General features: G+C 36.4%; 2 protein-coding genes across 2 annotated transcripts; one reads left to right on the top strand and one right to left on the bottom strand.

Moving 5' to 3' along the window:
* The first annotated feature begins 3,444 nt into the window (after nt 1-3,444).
* On the top strand, nt 3,445-4,216 carry LOC132631388 (uncharacterized). Its single transcript, XM_060346964.1, has 2 exons — nt 3,445-3,518; nt 3,748-4,216. Exons 1-2 carry the CDS (start codon nt 3,445-3,447, stop codon nt 4,214-4,216), a joined length of 543 nt encoding a protein of 180 aa, XP_060202947.1.
* Nucleotides 4,217-13,902: 9,686 nt separating this feature from the next.
* On the bottom strand, nt 13,903-19,000 carry LOC132632618 (uncharacterized). The gene is made up of 5 exons (XM_060348614.1): nt 18,784-19,000; nt 16,224-16,451; nt 15,851-15,935; nt 14,465-14,540; nt 13,903-14,367 (listed from the first exon to the last, which is right to left on the bottom strand). The coding sequence occupies exons 1-5, from the start codon at nt 18,784-18,786 to the stop codon at nt 14,316-14,318; spliced, it is 444 nt and encodes a 147-aa protein (XP_060204597.1). The 5' UTR covers nt 18,787-19,000; the 3' UTR covers nt 13,903-14,315.
* Between the last annotated feature and the right edge of the window lie 554 nt (nt 19,001-19,554).

The following is a 19,554-nucleotide window of genomic DNA, read 5'->3' as shown; positions in this document are numbered from 1 at the left end:
TAAATATCTGCCCCCTAGAATATGACACTTGACTGTTGTTTGTTTATGAGTTTGGCTCAAATCTATTACCACTCTTAAGTTCTGCACTCTTTTTTTCTCTTGATTGGATGTATTGGTTGAGATAAATTATGGTAATTCGGGATCGTCCAGGCCTTCTCGGTGTTAGCCATGCCTGGGGTTCTTAGAAACCCCTTGGAACTTGTGCGACATCGGGAGTACAAGGCAAGGACTTAGTTCCCATGCCATAGGAAGTCTCCAACCAAAACAAATCTACTCAAGGAAGAATGGGGCAAGCATAGAACAATATGAATATTTTTCATGTTTTGTACTATGTATAGTTTTGTTATTTTAGTGATAAGATCAGTGTTTATAAACTAACCGAGTTCTTTTTTCTTTTCCCCCCTCTCCTCACTCTCATGACCATTCGGGTCCAGTCAAAGCCTACATATTGGGCCTTTCCCAATAGGAAATTAATTTACAATCGAGTCCTCGAAGGTGAAGTAAATAGCAAGGTGCGCAGAAGGCCTAACCATGGGTGAAAATGGTTAAACTAGGGGCTTGGTACACCCCTAGTCTAATTCTATTATATTTCATTTGCATTATTTGTTTAAAGCTTTTGATGTACTTGTAATTTGTATCAAACTCATATTATAGTGGAAAACGTTATGGTTAGAATTAGCCGTCTTAGGACAACAGTGCTTATACCGTTTAGATGACTTTAGGTCCCTAATGAATTTCCAAAACCCCGAGCAATGTTCCACAGTTTTAAAAAGCTAAGTATAAAAAATTAGATTTCATAAACTCCTTTAATATAACTTGATGTTTTAGACTCCAAACGATCAAAGACAATTGTTGGTAACAAAGCATTTTCTAGAGCTTAATAAAATTATAAACCCTTTTAAACAAACTCATTTTTTTTCTTAAGTTTATACGAGAGAGGTTCTTTTACAACTACTTGAAACAAATTTTGGGCCTCAGCCCACGGGTAATCCCTAATCAAAAGCCAACTTTGTATTATTTAAAATTCTAGGAAAAATGGACCAATTCCATACTTAAGCCCTTCAAAATTAAGAGGGACCAAAATTGGATAAAAGAAATATGTACACAATTCTTTTTTTTAGGAAAATCCAAACAGAATCAAGCTTTGCCTACAATTGCAGTTTTGAGTCAAGGAAAAGGCCATAAAAAACGAGTATATACAATCAAGATATACTCCTTTGAACATACAAAAAACGCTCTTTTATAACATAAAAACCAAATTGTAATACAAAGTTCCGGATAAGATTGAACGTACCAAAATGGATCGACACGAGCCAAAGTATGAGTATGACAAAAGTTTAATACTATGAAAAAACAAGAACCTCACCTTTCTCTTCATTTATGAAATGAAATATACTCTTTATATATAAAAGGAGACTATTTGTACATAGATGTTGTAAATCCGAAAAAACTACGATACCCTGTATATAAGGGGGACATATTTAAATTCTTTCCAAATGATATGCGATTTACAAAAATGGCAGTTTTCTTTAAATGCGAGAATAATCACAAAATAGACAGTTTAGGCAAATGCTCATACTTTGGAATTCGAAGGTCAACCGTATAGTACAGATCCTTAATACTGGGGTGCCTAACACCTTCCCTAGGGGATCATCAGAACCTTTACCTAGAACTCTGGATTACGAAAGTTTTTTCACGGTATATGAATAAACCCTTCAAAATCGATTTTTCTAATTTCCTAAAAATTAGGTGGCGACTCTTTTAAAACAAAGTCCAAAATAGCACCAATGAGTTCGTATTAGCCTTTTATGCCTTAACTGCCGCGTGAAAAGCGAACCATTACTAGAGGTTTTTTTCTCTTTTGACAATGTGGTCGAGTCCACGGTCTCTGACGTGGTTGATGGGAAGTGTAGCATCGTTAAAGAGTGTTCGCCATTGTTGACGTTGGTGGTGGTGGTGGGTTCGACGGAAGAGGAAATGCATTTAGTTGATTTTGGGGGTTTTGAGGTTGTGGCTGTTTGCAAGGGTTTAAGAAGGGGTTTTGAGGTGAGAATATGATAAAAATGGTCTCTGATGTTTGGTTGTTTGGTTGGGGTGGGGGGTGTGAAGAAGAAGGTGTCAATCTTTATTTTTTATTTTTTATTATATTATAATAATAGACACATCAGCGGGCCCGTCTTATTTTTATATGAAAAATAGAAAAATTTAAATAATTTCAGAGGTGGCTCTAATGTGGTGCTGACAAGGCAGTGACTTGGCGCGTGTGTAATGCACCTTCCATTGTGAGAGTGGTATTTAATTAACCTGAAAGTTATTTAGGGGGGTAAATAAACGTCCGTTAAGTTAAATTGCTAAAGTGAGTTTTGCGGACAAGTTTAAGGGGAAATGTATGTCTTTTCTCTATTTATTAGGTATATGTGGAAATAAATTTGTATTTGTAGACCCATATACGAGCCAAAATATGACACTCAATTAATCGATACCACTTGTACAAAATCCTGCTTATACCACTGTCCATTACAAAGGTTTGTTACTTTCTCTCGAGTAGAGAGTTGATTGGTTTTAACGATTTAAAGCCTGTTTGGATGGGCTTATGCCTATAAGCTGCAAACAGCTTATAAGCTAAAAAAAATAAGTTGGGGTAGTCTAACTTTTTTTTTTTTTTTTCCTTATAAGCTGAAAACTTTAGATAAGTTAAGTCAAATGGGCCCAATTATTTTTTTGAGCTTATTTTAAGCACAAAATGACTTTAAGTTGGCTAACCAAGCACTCAAAAAAGCTGAAAACAGCTTATAAGCAACTTATAAGTCAATCCAAACGGGCTCTTAGAGAGTTCTCCTTAAACAAAATGTGTTTGGTTGATCCATTGAAAAAAAAAATCAAGTAACTAGCGGATTAATTGTTATTTGCATACTACTCCCTCCGTTCACTTTTACTTGTCCACTTTGGACTTTTCACGCTGTTTAAAAAATAATAAATGAAGTGCATAATTTACCATTGTACCCATATTTATTGGTACATATTTTTATTGGATTTGAAAAATGATTTGAAGTGAGTAATTAATACTATGAATAAAACAAGAAAAAATAATTTGTCTTAACTTGTTATGCTAAAAGTGACAAGTAAAAGTTAAAATCTATTTTTAAAATAGTGGACAAGTAAAAAGTGAACGGTGGGAGTATCTAGCCGTGAGGGTAAGGGAGTGTTCCATTAATTTTTTCAATATCAATTGATGTGCATTATCAGCTACCATCATTAATTAACAACAAAAATATGATTCCTCCTTGATCTTTGATTCTGAAGTTTGGCGTGCCTTCTCTATTTATCCTGATAAAAGTCATAACCATGTTAGGCAGAGAGTTGACATCATTAAAATTCATGAGCAATTTGTTCCTTTCCCCTAGGCTAGCAAGATAATCAACAGCCATGTTACCTTCTATAAGTATGACCAAGAGAACAGTTGAGACTCTCTGCAGAGAGGTTGATAATATGGTTAATAATCTGCTTCATTTGTCAAGGCATCTTCATTTTGTTATGACTTTTTGAAAGTAATTTTTTTAAAAAAATGTTCTATAAAATACCTTTTTTCAAAAAAATTGCATAACCATTTAAAAAGTTCAAAACAGGGAGGTATCACATGAATATATGCAGTGGCGGAGCCACACAGAGCCTAGGGTGTTCATCCGAACCCCCTCGGCGGGAAAAAACACTGTTTTTACAAGGTTAAAATTATTTTTTATGACACAGGCATAGGTTCGTACTATGGCTGGCTGCTCAAAAGAAATTGCTGACAAAAGATAGGATGGCTGATATGGGCATAGGCTATGATAAAGCAGCGTGTGTACTCTGTGATCAAGACGGACCGGAGGACCACACACATTTATTTGTTGATTGCGAATGGTCTAAGGCAGTATGGAGTGGCATTGAACAGTGGCTGGGGGTTCAGGTTCCTCAAGTAGAGGCCAACATGGTGTTGCAGTTTATCCAAAACAAACACTGGTGCAGAATGAAGAAGGAAGTTATAGCTGTTGTCCATGGTGCAAGAATATACTTCATTTGGCAAGCTAGGAACTGGAAGATATTCAAAGGAATTACTGTGAATACGAGCTCAATAGTGCAACAAATACAGTTTATAGTGCGAGGAAGAATAGAAATGTTTATAGATACAAAGCAGGCAAGGAAATGTATAGGATATTTAGAGGCTCTATGTAACTAGTAGTGGAAGAGACATGGTGTTCTTGACAACCTTCCTGGCAAGGTGGTTAGGAATCCAAGTGCTCTTTTCTAGTTGTTTTGTTGATGGTTGGTGGTAATAAAATGCTTTACAGGTTATTACCAAAAAAAAAATAAAAAAATTATGTATATATAGTAGATGTTGAACTCCCTTAGGCTTCTTCATATGTTTACTTTTTTATATTTTGAACTCTTTCGGCGGAAATCCTGGTTCCGCCAATGAATATATATGTAAATGCAAATAAATGTAAATATATGTAGTTTTATGCATTTGTGTTATTTTACATAATATAGTACCACCCACCAATTGGCAGTCGTATTAAACTTGTTATTAGTGTAGGGACAATTCTTATCATTAGACTTTAAATCGAAACACCTAATATTAAATCAAGACCAGTAAATACATCACATGTTCTTATGCACCTTTGCATTAACTATCACTAATCAATATATATTATCACTTCAATCTATTTCTTTTACCTGGATAAGTTAACATAATTTAATATAAATGGTGTGAATAAATCTTTTTCATAGTCACATGTGTAAATGGGTAAACACTGTTAGGTGTGGAATTGTCCAAACAAGTCAATTCTTTTGTTCACATAGTTGTGATGTAAGCGCTTACCTCATGATAGTCGTGATGTAAGCGCTTACCTCATCATAGGAAATTCATTCCTATAAATAGGTAGCTTATGGTTCATTTGTAAACACACCAAATTGAAGAAGACAACACATCCCAAAGAGAGAGAAAAATCTAAGAGAAATACTCTTAGTGAAAGGCCTAAGTAAGAGAAGGTCTTTGAGAGAATTTTCTGTGGTAAAATTCTTGAGTGTAATTGGGATTGGGGTTGTGAGGTTGAGTGTTGTAAACACTTGTAATATTTCTTCTTTAATAAGATCTGCAGCAGCAACGTGGACGTAGCTCTCACATTGAGGGTGAACCACCATAAATCTGTGTGTGCTATTTATTCTTCGCTTACATCACGGCGTAAGTAGGTTCTGTCTAAGGAGGTTGGTATTTAAGTGGTCCAGCTGTGACCCTCCAATCTTTCCTGGGAACCTGCTTACAAAGGTCGGATTTGGGATTTAAATCCTAACAACTGGTATCAGAGCAACAGGTTGTGTTGTGATTTAGAAACGATGGGAGGCGAAGATGGTACGACGCACGGCATCGGTAAATTCGATGGTACAGATTTTGCGTTCTGGAGAATGCAAATTGAAGATTATTTATATGGCAGAAAGCTTCATGAACCTCTGAGTCCGAAACCAGAGGAGATGAAGCAAGCAGATTGGAATCTCCTCGACAGACAAGTTCTGGGAGTCATTCGGCTGACGCTGTCGAAGAACGTTGCTCACAACGTGGCAAAGGAGAAAACCACCGCAGATATGATGAAGGTATTGTCTGACATGTATGAGAAACCTTCGGCAAATAATAAGGTATTTCTCATGAAGAAACTATTTCATCTAACGATGATGGAAAATGCTCATGTTGCTGCACACGTAAATGAATTCAATACCATTGTAAATCAATTGTCATCGGTAAAAATTGACTTCGATGATGAAGTGCAAGCTCTAATTTTGTTGGCATCCCTACCAAATAGTTGGGAGCCAATGAGAGCAGCGATTAGTAATTCTGTCGGCAGTGACAAACTAAAGTTCAACGATGTTAGGGATCGTATCCTTGCTGAGGAGGTGCGCAGGACAGATTCGGGAGAGGCATCGACGAGTTCTGCTTTTAATGTTGAAAACAGAAGCAGAAATTATGACAGAAACTACAACCGAAATAGGGGCAGATCGAAGTCAAGGAATGGCAGGGGTCAATCCAGACCAGGACGAACACATGAGTGTTGGAACTGTGGAAAACCAGGTCACTTCAAGAAGAACTGCAGGGCGCCAAAGAAGGAGGACAACAAGGGGGCTGGAATCAACGCTGCTACGGAAGACATTGGCGATGTGTTGTTGCTATCGGTTGACAGCCCGATAGACTCTTGGGTGCTTGACTCAGGAGCGTCCTTTCATACCACCCCACATCATGATATAATGACAAACTACGTGGCTGGGAATCTCGGCAAAGTTTATTTAGCCGATGGAGAGCCGCTAGACGTTGTTGGCACGGGAGACATTAATTTGAAGATGTCAAATGGATCCTCGTGGAAGATTACAAAAGTTAGACATGTTCCAAAGCTGATGCGAAACCTGATTTCAGTAGGTCAGCTTGATGATGAGGGATATGATCTCAACTTTGGTAATGGGTCTTGGAAGGTGGCGAAAGGTGCTATGGTAGTTGGCCGAGGAAAGAAGATTGACACTCTCTACATGACGGATAGCTGTCGTGATATTGTTGCTGTGGTTGACAACACAAAGAAGACAGATTTGTGGCATTGTCGGCTTGGGCATATCAGCCAGAAGGGGATGAAGTTGTTGGTGACAAATGGCTTAATTCCGGAGCTGAAGACGGTGGACCTTCATACGTGTGAGAGCTGCATTCTCGGAAAACAAAAGCGAGTAAGCTTCTCAAGTGCAGGCAGAGAGTTGAAGGTCGAAAAGCTGGAATTGGTGCACACAGACGTGTGGGGACCTACCACTGTACCCTCCCTTGGAGGATCACACTACTACGTGACCTTCATTGATGATTCAACCAGGAAGGTATGGGTTTATTTTATGAAAAATAAATCCGATGTGTTTATTGTATTCAAAAGATGGAAAGCCATGGTCGAGAATGAAACAAACCTCAAGTTGAAGTGTTTGAGGTCCGACAACGGCGGAGAATACACTGATGGTGATTTCAAACGGTACTGTGCCGATAATGGGATCAAGATGATGAAGACTATTCCTGGAACGCCGCAACAGAATGGAGTAGCCGAAAGAATGAACCGAATGTTGAACGAGCGTGCTCGGAGTATGAGAATACACTCTGGACTGCCCAAGACATTCTGGGCAGATGCAGTCAATACCGCGACCTTCTTAATTAACCGAGGACCGTCAGTTCCCTTGGATTTCAGAATTCCAGAAGAAGTCTGGAGTGGCAAGAAGGTAAATCTTTCATTTCTGAAAGTGTTCGGTTGCTTATCATATGTTCATAATGATGATACGGCTAGAAGCAAGCTTGATCCAAAATCAAAGAAGTGTTACTTTATTTGCTATGGTGACACCGAGCTTGGGTACCGATTTTGGGATGAACAAAATCGGAAGATCATCCGAAGCAGGAATGTTGTCTTCAACGAAGAGGTACTGTACAAAGACAAGCTGCAAAAGAATTCAGAATGCCAGGACAAGGAATCGGAAATAGTCGATTTGAGGGACTTTCCGACACCTGAGCCGCAGCCAGGTACAACCGAGGCAAAGGAACAAACAATCCGAGAAGGTGCTGATGAAAATGCTGATTCTGAAACAAATGAACAGACGCCAATCACAGAACTGCGTAGATCATCCAGGATCAGGAAGCCGCTTCACAGGTACTCTCCATCCCTCAACTACATTCTACTCACTGACAGAGGGGAGCCGGAATGTTATGAAGAAGCAATGCAAGTCGATGAATCGACTAAGTGGGAGCTGGCAATGAAGGATGAGATGGATTCACTATCGGCAAATCATACATGGGAGTTAGCCGAGTTGCCAAAGGATAAGAAGGCATTGCAAAACAAATGGGTTTATCGAATAAAGGAAGAACCCAATGGAAGCAAGCGTTATAAAGCAAGGCTGGTTGCAAAGGGATTTCAACAGAAAGAAGGTATCGACTATACGGAGATCTTCTCTCCCGTAGTCAAGATGGTGAGTATCAGAACTGTTCTTGGACTGGTAGCAAAGGAAAATCTACATCTGGAACAGATGGACGTGAAAACTGCATTTCTTCACGGTGATCTAGACGAGGAAATCTACATGCGACAGCCAGAGGGATTCAAAGTCAAAGGAAAGGAGAATCTGGTGTGCAAACTTCAAAAGAGTCTGTACGGACTAAAACAGGCTCCAAGACAGTGGTATTTAAAGTTTGACAGCTTTATGAAGAAAGCTGATTTTTCAAGGTGCGAGGCAGATCACTGCTGTTACTTCAAAAAATTTGAAGACTCGTACATGATACTGCTACTCTATGTCGACGACATGCTAATCGTAGGAGCAAACCTACAGGAGATTGATCGGTTGAAAAAAGGGTTATCGGAAGAGTTTGCAATGAAGGATTTGGGAGCTGCAAAGCAAATCCTTGGGATGAGAATCGACCGAAGCAAGGAGGGCATCAAACTCTCACAAGAAGAATATGTGAGGAAAGTTATCAAAAGGTTTAACATGCATGATGCCAAGCCAGTCAGCACTCCCTTGGCTGGACACTTTCGGTTGTCAAAGGATCAGTCGCCGACAACCGAGGATGAGAAGAAGCAGATGGACAAGATACCTTATGCATCTGCAATCGGTAGTCTTATGTATGCAATGATATGTACAAGGCCAGACATTGCACATGTAGTGGGAGTTGTCAGCCGATTTATGAGCAATCCGGGAAAGCAACACTGGGAGGCTGTGAAGTGGATATTCAGATATCTGAAAGGCAGCTCGAGTTCCGCTCTGTATTTCCGAAAATCAAAAACAAGATTGCAAGGGTATGTTGATGCTGACAACGGTGGTGATATTGATAGCAGAAAGAGCACATCCGGGTATGTTTACACCTTCGGAGGTACTGCAATCTCTTGGGTTTCCAAGTTGCAAAAGATAGTAGCTCTCTCTAGTTGTGAGGCTGAGTACGTTGCTGTGACGGAGGCCACAAAGGAAATGATGTGGCTACAATCTTTTCTGCGGGAATTGGATCAGGACCACGAGGGAAGTGTGCTATATTGTGATAGCCAAAGCGCCATTCATTTGGCAAAGAACCCGGTTTACCATGCTCGAACGAAGCACATACAACTCCGGTACCATTTCATTAGATCAGCTTTGGAAGATGGAGCGCTAGTGCTTGAGAAGATCGCAGGGAGTCAGAATCCAGCAGACATGCTGACAAAGGCAGTGACGATAGACAAACTGAAGCTATGCTCAACTTCAGTTGGCCTGCACGAAGTATGAAAGTAGGAAAGAGCTGTTGCATCGATCAAAGTGTGAAGACAAATTAAAATTAGTCTTCAAGTGGGAGATTTGTTAGGTGTGGAATTGTCCAAACAAGTCAATTCTTTTGTTCACATAGTCGTGATGTAAGCGCTTACCTCATGATAGTCGTGATGTAAGCGCTTACCTCATCATAGGAAATTCATTCCTATAAATAGGTAGCTTATGGTTCATTTGTAAACACACCAAATTGAAGAAGACAACACATCCCAAAGAGAGAGAAAAATCTAAGAGAAATACTCTTAGTGAAAGGCCTAAGTAAGAGGTCTTTGAGAGAATTTTCTGTGGTAAAATTCTTGAGTGTAATTGGGATTGGGGTTGTGAGGTTGAGTGTTGTAAACACTTGTAATATTTCTTCTTTAATAAGATCTGCAGCAGCAACGTGGACGTAGCTCTCACATTGAGGGTGAACCACTATAAATCTGTGTGTGCTATTTATTCTTCGCTTACATCACGGCGTAAGTAGGTTCTATCTAAGGAGGTTGGTATTTAAGTGGTCCAGCTGTGACCCTCCAATCTTTCCTGGGAACCTGCTTACAAAGGTCGGATTTGGGATTCAAATCCTAACAAACACCTCATATATATGGTTCTAGCTTTTGTACTTTTACAATAAATCTACTTTAGTTGGTTTTCTCATTCCTCTTTAAAAGATTTATTTTCTATTCCCCACCCCCCACCCCACATTTGATTTCTGAATTTCAAAGCTGCATTCTTATTGATACAAGGGTCTAAGAAGGATGATGACAGATCGACTTAATTAACTGCACATAATGTGAAATAGCTAGAAAGTTGCCAAAATAGTAATGAAGCAAATTAATAAATCAACCGCCGATCGGCAAATTTAAATTTGAAATGGAGGTAATTTGGTGTCGAGATCGCAAGTTTAAATATCTTTAGGTAATGACGAGATTTTTTTTTATACATTCGATGTTAGGTATTAGTGATTCAGAAGTTAATTAGTTGTTGAGATAATGGCACATTTACCAAAGTTTAATTCTATAGATTTTGTATTTAAACTCAGAATCAAGACTATGATGTGTGTTAAACTGTTCAATGAGTAAAAGAACATAAATATATATCTTTTAAATTGTTCTCTACTTTCGGAACATATATTTTTCTTGTTTTTAGTCCCCGTGAGCTGTCTTTTAATAGGGAAAAAAAAATCATTTCAATGATTTCAATGCCAATTTTTAGGTTCTAGATTTCTACTAGTTGTGTGTCAAAAAGCTTCACTCCCTTACTCAAAAATCTCGCCTCTGCCATATTGTGCATAAATTATTTGATTTTTTTCTTCTTCTATTCTATTCATTTAAGAAAAAGCTTAAAATCGTTCAACTAAATTTTGTGATAAGATTTACAATTTGGTTGAACAGACCACTAAATCACATTATCATTTAGACCAAGCAAGTGTCATTTCTTTTTTCTTATCGTTTCCTAAACTTTATTTTCATTAATTAAGTTGGATTATTGGATGCATTGGTCAAGCAAAACTCTTCTTGGCTCTACTTTTGGTGGAATCTTCTCCCAAACGTATGTTTTGCTCCATTACAAATTATCAGTCAAAAAGTGATTAAGGAAAAAACGTTAATTTAAAAAAAAAAAAAAAAAAAAGAAGCACTAACGTCATTTTTCATTCAATTAGGTATTCAATTTAAAATGCCGATATATCGGCTTTGTTCGAAATAAAGCCCTTTTAATGCTGCTTTAGTGGTGTAGACGTGTAGTCATAAGTTCCTTAAAAGTTTAGGTATGATTGGAGAATTGGAGTTGTTAGAACGTACTTTGATCTTTTAAAATTCTTTTTTTTTTAATGAGAAATTTGACTACCAAAGTTGAGATATTGGTGAGGAATGTTTTCTTTGTTTTATTAGAATAGTTCTAAAGTTTGCATGCAACATCCTTGACACCCAAATCATTTCTATTTGCCCCTTCATTCTTTAATAGCTTTTGTATTAGAATAATAGTGTCTCAAATATACGTTATATGCTTACACTACCAAAATATTACTAAATTTCGAACGTACGTTCAGTCAGAATTTGGTTCGTTATGAAATTTTCAACAAAAAAAATAAAAATCATCAGAAATATTACCAAAAAGCCAAATTCCGACGAATTTCGTCATAAATTTCTATAAGAAGTTAGCAATTTTCTTACTGTGTTAGGTCGATTTACTGCAGCAACTTATGAATCGATTACAAAAATTAAAGAAGGTTTATATATACTGTTTACTATTCTACAGCTAAATAAATCAATATTGAGGCATTATCTCAAGTATTTACTTTCTGGAAGACAGGTCACGGGGAACAAATAAACTATTTTCAACAAAAAGTGTAATTGGAGGATCAAGTCAAGAACAATGAATCAAAGTAAGGTATACTTGATGTGGTACTTTAGTTTTTAGCAATTATTTAATTCTTCATTTTGTTGGTATATAGGGAGGAAAGGGGATTTTCACTTAATTCTTTTAACCTAGCTACGTTCTGAGTTCTGTCTTTGTGTGTGTGCGCGTGTGTGGTGGTGGGGCAGGGATTGTGCATTTCTTGATTATATGGGATTATGAAACAAATCCCAATTAGAAAGCTTCTCTCTAATCATTCCAAATCTTATATACTACGCCCTCCGTCCCATAATAAGTGTCACGTTAGCCAAAAACACGCATACTAAAAAAAAAATAATGCAATATAAAGTTTACCAAATTAGCCCTATATAAGAAGAACAAATTACTTTTACCTCTTGATTAGAGCATGCACAAGAAGTAAACATTTTGACATTGAGAATTCAATAATACCAAGTTACTATGTGGTTTTTCTAATCATCATTTAGATGTTACTACTTTATTGTCCAAGGGTAGAATTGAAAAAAACTAGTCAATTTATGTCTTGGTTTCCAAAGATAACACTTATTATGGGACAAAAAATTTTAGCTAAGGTGATAATTAATATGGGACGGAGGGAGTACTCTTTTTCTTTCAACAAGAATGGCACATATCAGTCTACTGCAGGGCTCATTACCCCACAACTGGACGATGTATATGAAGTACGAACTAATGAAAGCTAATAATGTGATGCATTTCATGTTTTAAGGCCGCATTGTCTTTCATTTTATATTAATATATATGTTCGATTTAATTTATACGCACCTCGACTAATTCATCATTTGCCTACTACTTAATTCTCACTAGAACATATTGGATTAAATAACTAAAAATTATCTAACGTTTTTGTCTCTATTGAAATTTAAACTCTATTCTTTAGAAATTTTTACACACTTTGTTGACATGTAGACCACGGGAAGAACGCATATTGCATTACCTTTTATTATAAAACAAGAGAAAAAAGACTAAAACAAAAAAGGGAAAAAGACAACACATCTTTTTCATGTTGGTATGTAACTTCTTTTAGGTCTTTAGTGTGCTTTCCCCCAACTTTGATATGTGCTTTGCTTCTTCTTGCATTTGTTAAACCAAATTATTTCTGTAAATTTTAATACTTTCTCTTTTAATTAGCTTCTCAGAATGTTCTTCAATTCCAAGGTTAATGATCTCGTTAACTTTTTTACTTTCGGCTCTAAAGATACAATAATTGAATTAATTAACAATTTGTCTGTTTTACAAAATGGCGTCTTTTTTTAATTTCTTTCTTTTTCGCTATCGCACTTTTACTTCCCACGTTTACAACTCTACTCACACAACCACAATGATGTCCTTCATTAAAGGGAAAATAAAAAGGGAATTATCGGGATGCTCAATAAATAGGCATACAAGTTTCCATAATTCTATTTATTGAATTGGTAGTGATCCCCTGATTACACTGGGTATCTTGTTGTCGTTGAATTGATAGTTATAAACATGAATCAATTTTAGAACCCATTGGTAGAACAATGGGAATGTTAATTCTAGACTAGATTGACAACATACTTGTTAAGATGATGAAGGAATTCAAAGTGCAATAGCGAATTCTGAGAATTGTTTGGTTTAGTGCCAGTGATTGCTTTAAACATGTTACCCGAGGAAAACGTTGATCTAAGACTCTGGTTATGGCATATCATCTGCTTTATTTTATAAATTGAACTTATATTGAAGGTTAATTTAACCTGATGGTAAGTATTTTCAATCCCTCCGAAAGTGGGAAGATATAAGCAATGTTACTCTTTACCCATTTACTCTCTTTTATGGAACTAAACATAGTCTCATAGTCTAAAATTCAGATTCCTAATTTTCTTCTTTTTTCATTAATGTCGAGTGTCAACAATTGGTTATTACCAGCATAAAGTTCAAGAGAATCGACCTTATTTGCTACTCATTAGACTGGCAATATGATTCTTTGTGCACTATGTAAAAACTTGTGCAGTAAAACCGTATAAAGCACTTTATAATGAACCATATACTACTTATAGTCCAATCATCGAAAAGTTAATGTTCAAATGGCCAAAAATATAGAGGATTATAAAGTGCGTACTACTCTGAGCAGTCACGAGAATTTTAGCTTCATATATAAACTCGTACCATATACTACTTATAAGCCAACCCACCAACATGAAACAAGAAACAAGTAATATAAATGATAAGAGGCCTTTCATTCCACCATTTTTGAGGCATTAAAAACTAGCAAGACATTTTATACATATGAGAATTGGCGGATGAACTAATTGCCAACTTAATATTCCGTACTTCTTACATTACCATAGAATCAAGGATATTTGGCAAAAAGGACAGGGAGATCGAAGTGAGAGAAAGGGCAAGTGCGGGGTGGGGAGCAAAAGCAACAATTACAAAAGAAATTAGTTTCTAAAACTAGTTTCTATATGTCATCGCGGGAATTTGCAGAATTGATGAAACAAAGCATTGGGCCAGCAAAACCGGAATTGTAATTATAGTCATTACACTAAAACTCCACCATTCTGCCTCTATTACTCGGTCTACTGAATTGAATCAATGTGCAAAATCAGCTTGAAATCCATGCTACTCTGCATGTTGACCATGCAGTGATCAGTTTCCTCTCAAGTTGGCTTTGGCAAGTGCATCGAAAGTTGTTTCTCCAACTCCACTAGACTGAAAAACCATAAAGATGAGAAGGAAGATTGCGTCAAAGTAAACAAATATCTTTGAAGATTGAACGCAAAGAATTTAGATGGAACAATTGTCTTACATCTCATATTTTTGCAAAGCTTCTGTTTGCTTTGCTTTATAGATTTTGCTGTCCTTAGGTACTGTGCTCAAATTAGCTACAAAGTTGGACCACAAAACCCATCAGCAACAGAATTGATGATGGAGAAGACAACAAGACTTAGGCATTCACTAAAAATATTCAACAGAAGAAGAATAAGAAGCATATTCATGCACAATCTGTAGACCTGTAAAGTGGACTACAGAATGGACAAAACTTTCACTGTGCTCCAACCCATTCCTGCTGAACCTGAACCCTCTCTTAAGTGGTATATGTCATTCCACAGTTATGAAAATCAAGTCAGTTTTCCATGTCAGAGTAGCAAATAGCAAATTAGCTCAAAAAGTATTTGCGTCATCAAATGCTAGCTCAGTTATTCACCATCCGCTCTACCCAACACCCGGAAAAAAAGGTGCTAGCTACAGAGTCTTTATATCTCAGTAAACTACCCTCCAAGAAAATCCCGACAACCATCTCTGTTATGTCAAAACACCAAAACCAATTGACAAGGTCAAAGCAGTGTAATAACCCAAAAAATGCAATTTGCATCTAAAATAAACCTAAAAAGATAATAATTAAAACCTTAAGAATCAACCGCCACCTAAGCAAGCAATAATGCAATACCCAACTTAAGTCATTCTCCAGGTGTCTGGAAAATCATCAATGGCCTGCCGCCTGCCACTGCCAACAACCCAGCCATCGACTAAACAGGACATACCCCCATAACTTACTACTTTCAACATGTCCTTCATTTACCATAGCAGGGTAAGAACTCTTAAGAATCTAAAATCAATTAACATTACTGATTCCGAATGCCAAACCATCTACAGCCCCCACCACCAAGTACCTCATCACTTAAACACCTAATCTCAATACTTAAATCTCTCATCATACACGCCCTCAAAGAACACCATAGTTTCCATGGTAAAATCAAAGTATGATTTAAAGTAAATAATCTAATTTCTAATATTTTACCGCCAATTCCTGACAAGAGGACGCAGTGGAGACGTTCAATGTGGCAATAATTATTAAGAAGATACCTTAAACCACAAGGATCATGGAGTAATAAAAGAAATGTCACAACGGGCAGATGGATGTCTGGAGTACATGCACAGGGAGAAGTACAAGCGAATAGAAAAGGTAATTACGCATAGGTTCATCGTTTAGGATAGGTCTGCTTTTGAAGTAATGTGAAAATGCTATTTGATTCATGGATTAAGCAGGATCTCCTATTCTATAGGAATGCTCTTCCAGCACTGACTAAATATAACTCCTCGGTCCTGATTCTAGTACTGATTAATTATCCTGACAACTTAGACAGTGCTTACTCTTGTTATGCACCACATTCTATGTAGCAACGGAATTCACCTGCAGTTTGAAGTGGAACAGATTTCTTCACCTCTTCACTTTCCTGAACTTCTGACAAAGACATGTTTTTGGTGAATTCTGGTCCCTGCCAACAGAACAAATCGTTAATACAACAACAGCAACAGAAATACCCAGGATATTCCCACAAGTTGGGGTAGAACAAATCATCAATAGTAGGTTTAATGCTGACTAAAGCATGATAGTTAGAGAATTAAATATTGACAATGTAGACACAAAAGCATGCATGATCAGACATACGGTATTACTGAATTCCTCTTTCAAACAGTGGATGAAGAAACTGAGATAGTGGAAACACGAACACAACATTACTGCAATAAATCCTACTCAACTTCCGATAAACTAGATATTATACCTTCTTCTTCTCCTTTCTCTTCAGAATTTTCATGTGGCATTTTTTTATGTAATGCATCAAATGGTAACGCGAATGCCTTGAATTTAATTGTTCTCTCACATCAGGATTCTCAGTAAGCCAGTCTATAATTTCTTTTGATTTAACCACCTCATCCGTGTCTAGAGTCTCTAACCAGGAATAAACAGGCATCCACTGATCAGTTCGTTGAAATCGATGATCATAATTTTCCTGTCATGAAAGGATTCTAGGAATAAATTGCTAGTCATCTACCACAAAGTAATATATTGGTTGACACAAAATTAAATCAAACACTGGGCAAGAACCACTGTGAAAAGAACACACTAAATATTTAAGTAACAATTAAACATGTACAAATTAGACGAATACAACAGTAAAAATTAACTAAGAAAGTTAACTGGGACTTGGCAATGATTCCTAAAATAGGCAATTTTTAGCATTATCGTTCTGTTGGATTACAGCAAAGTATAGCATTATTATTTACATGCCAATTTGTAAAATGCTGGTTGATTTATGGCTCCTGGAGATCTTATTTAGATGAAACTTTTAGTCATTGTATACAAGATACACTTTTTTTATATTTTAGTAACAGCAGTGTCCAGGCCAGCTTGTGCGCACCTCAACTATTCCACCTGTTACCTGCTACATCCCACCAGCACGGGTGCCGGATAACTCCACCCACCAAAACATAAGCAGATGGAAAGAAATAGCCTAGTCATTTTGTTTCTGCTAGGATCTGAACCTTGGGATTTCATCCACTTCATTGACCACTAGGCCACACCCTTGGGGTTCTACAAGCTATAATGTCTATTCTGCCAATCAATCAATTTCTGCTTTTAACTTAATAAACTACGAACACATGCATCTTCCCAGGATAATACAAAAAACAATCTCGAAAGCACAAAAACAGAAAGCGTGAATACATTGTATGAAGTGTTATTGAGTTTTTCTCTACACTATATTTTATGAAGTATCATTGAAGTATCTCTCTACATATTTATCAGCTATGGCGTCTTTTCACTCATTCACATTCACCAACTCACAATCTATACTCACTCATCTAGAGTGTGTCTAAATACAGACACATATACAAAAGCTGATAAGATAGCTTATAAACCTGGGAAACTAATAAAGAGATTAAAGTGTAATACGATGACTACTTCACAAAAATCAAAAGAAGCGAGACCGCTTGCAACCACATATATAGACGCTCATCTGGTAGGGCCAAGAATGTGCATAATCAATAACAGGTTGATTATAAAGGATTAAGACAAGAAGGGATGTTTAAGGAACTTCAGGCTTTAAGTAAAATGGAGATCTGAGTTTAAATTGGTTCTTGAAGGGTAGGGTAGGTGCTCAGGAATTTATGAAACCCAGTATCATAAGCCTACAATTCAAATCACAGTCTAATTGACGGATCATTTCATCACATTTTCTTGAGTGGGATAGGCTGCCTAACCAATATGATGTAAAATGTAAAGCATCAACAAATTAACACAGAAGAGAGAGTTGAAAGAGATATATTGTTAAACCAGAAAATTGAATAAATAAAAATTGGCACCTTACAAAAAATCCTTTGATAATGAAAGCATGTGAAGCCACAGAGTCAAAGTGTTAGATTATGAGAGTAACAAATTAAGATCATGAGAATTTCAGCTACCATTTAAGCATGCTAAAGCCACGAAAAATAAAAACTAATAGGAGTTAGCTTTTATTTTACCTTTTATTGGTACCACGAAAAATTACAACAATATCCACTTTTATAGGAGCAGGTATTAAAACCTTGGACTAAATTTAGGCAGTCAGCATAGATCCTTCTTTTTTATAAGGAACAGTTAGCATAGATGCTAGGTCGTTTGGTTACATGGGATTAGGGGGGTTTATCCCAGTATAAATTTGTCTAAGTTTTTCGTTATCGTTATTAGCTAAAACCAAGATACAATTTATACCAAAATCATGGGATTACTTATCCCATATAGAAGGTGGTATTATATATCATGGTTATAATCCTAGGATTATAATCATGGGATAACCTTGTTTTGAACCAAACAACCCCCCTTAAGGAAAAAGGTACATGAAGCCATTTGATCTACATCACAAAATGGCATTCAATTTATAAGGGTATTCAATTAAGGAGAAGGTAAGTCCACAATTTCTTTTGAGAAAAGAGAGTGAATATATCCCAAGTGATAACTCTACTGTGAAATTCCCAATTACTTTGTTCATATACATAATGATGCACAATTTACAACATAATTAGATGATAATACAGTCACTGTAAAAGGATTAAGCAAGCACAAACCTAATTGTTTTCACAAACGTTAAGGTAAATTCAAGAATTATTGCGTCTTTTACTAAAGGTATCATCTTTGCTTACGATTTAACTTAAAGGTATCAAAGCAAGTGAAACAAGATTTCAATATCCGAAAAAAGAAAAAAAAGGAAAGCAAATATAAGGTGTAATTTCTTTTTTTCGAACAAAAAAAGAAAAAAAAGAAGCTAGAACAATCAGATTAAATATTTATTGACATTAAAAGAATACCATTGTGCCACGGAAGTGGTTGGTCTCCTTGGGATAGGCAGGTGCCAAACTCCTCAGCAAACTGCAAAGATAGAGACTCGTAGACTAAGCATAGAGCACTCTATTCTGCTCTTATGTTACTGTACTCCGTAATTTGTGGGAAAAGGCACAAGTACCTCCAACTTGAGTCGGATTTTCAATCACACACCTAATCTTTCTAGGAATTTTATTACCCCTCCTTTTCAATTTTTTAAAAACGGAATGAATACCGACTATGATGGCATAGAGCTTGTTCGAGAAAAGCACCAAAATCATACATTATGGGTTTGGATCAAAATCATACATATTATTTCACATGGAGCACTAATAGTACATTATGTTTGCATAAGTGGTGCACTTTTAGTCAAACTTCCAAATATTTTTTTAGAAATTTAACGGAAAAGAACAAAAATACCCCTGAACTTTTAGAAAAGGTATAAAAATACCCTTTATTCATCTATTTTGCTAAAACTACCCCTCAATTCAACTTTTTGGCTCATTTATTCCCCTTGACTAACGGACAACACTAATTTTTTTTAAAAAAAATATTTAAATTGCACATGACATTTTATTACTGAAATATTGATTTATTTTTTTTAAAATAAATCTGAAAAATCGTTATTTGTAGAATAAGGAAAAATAATTTTTCAACACCCGTTTCTTTAAAAAACAAATGTAGTAAGCCTTTTATATATATAAAAAAAAAATAACAGAATTGGATTTTCATTAAAACATGTAGAATTTTTTTAAATT

Source organism: Lycium barbarum, chromosome 3 (assembly GCF_019175385.1).
Source record: "Lycium barbarum isolate Lr01 chromosome 3, ASM1917538v2, whole genome shotgun sequence".
Taxonomy (NCBI): domain Eukaryota; kingdom Viridiplantae; phylum Streptophyta; class Magnoliopsida; order Solanales; family Solanaceae; genus Lycium; species Lycium barbarum.
The sequence above is the reverse complement of the archived record's forward strand: the minus strand, read 5'-3'. Positions and strand labels throughout refer to the sequence as shown.

Bases quoted from the DNA above. Each gene is read 5' to 3' on its own strand.
- LOC132631388 (XM_060346964.1), top strand. From the start codon at position 3,445: ATGACCAAGAGAACAGTTGAGACTCTCTGCAGAGAGGTTGATAATATG. The intron at 3,519-3,747 runs GCATCTTCATTT...TTTATGACACAG, and splicing joins AATCTGCTTCATTTGTCAAG to GCATAGGTTCGTACTATGGC.
- LOC132632618 (XM_060348614.1), bottom strand. The intron at 14,541-15,850 runs GTGAATTCCGTT...CCAACTTTGTAG, and splicing joins TGTTCCACTTCAAACTGCAG to CTAATTTGAGCACAGTACCT. The intron at 14,368-14,464 runs GTAAGACAATTG...ATGGTTTTTCAG, and splicing joins GCTTTGCAAAAATATGAGAT to TCTAGTGGAGTTGGAGAAAC.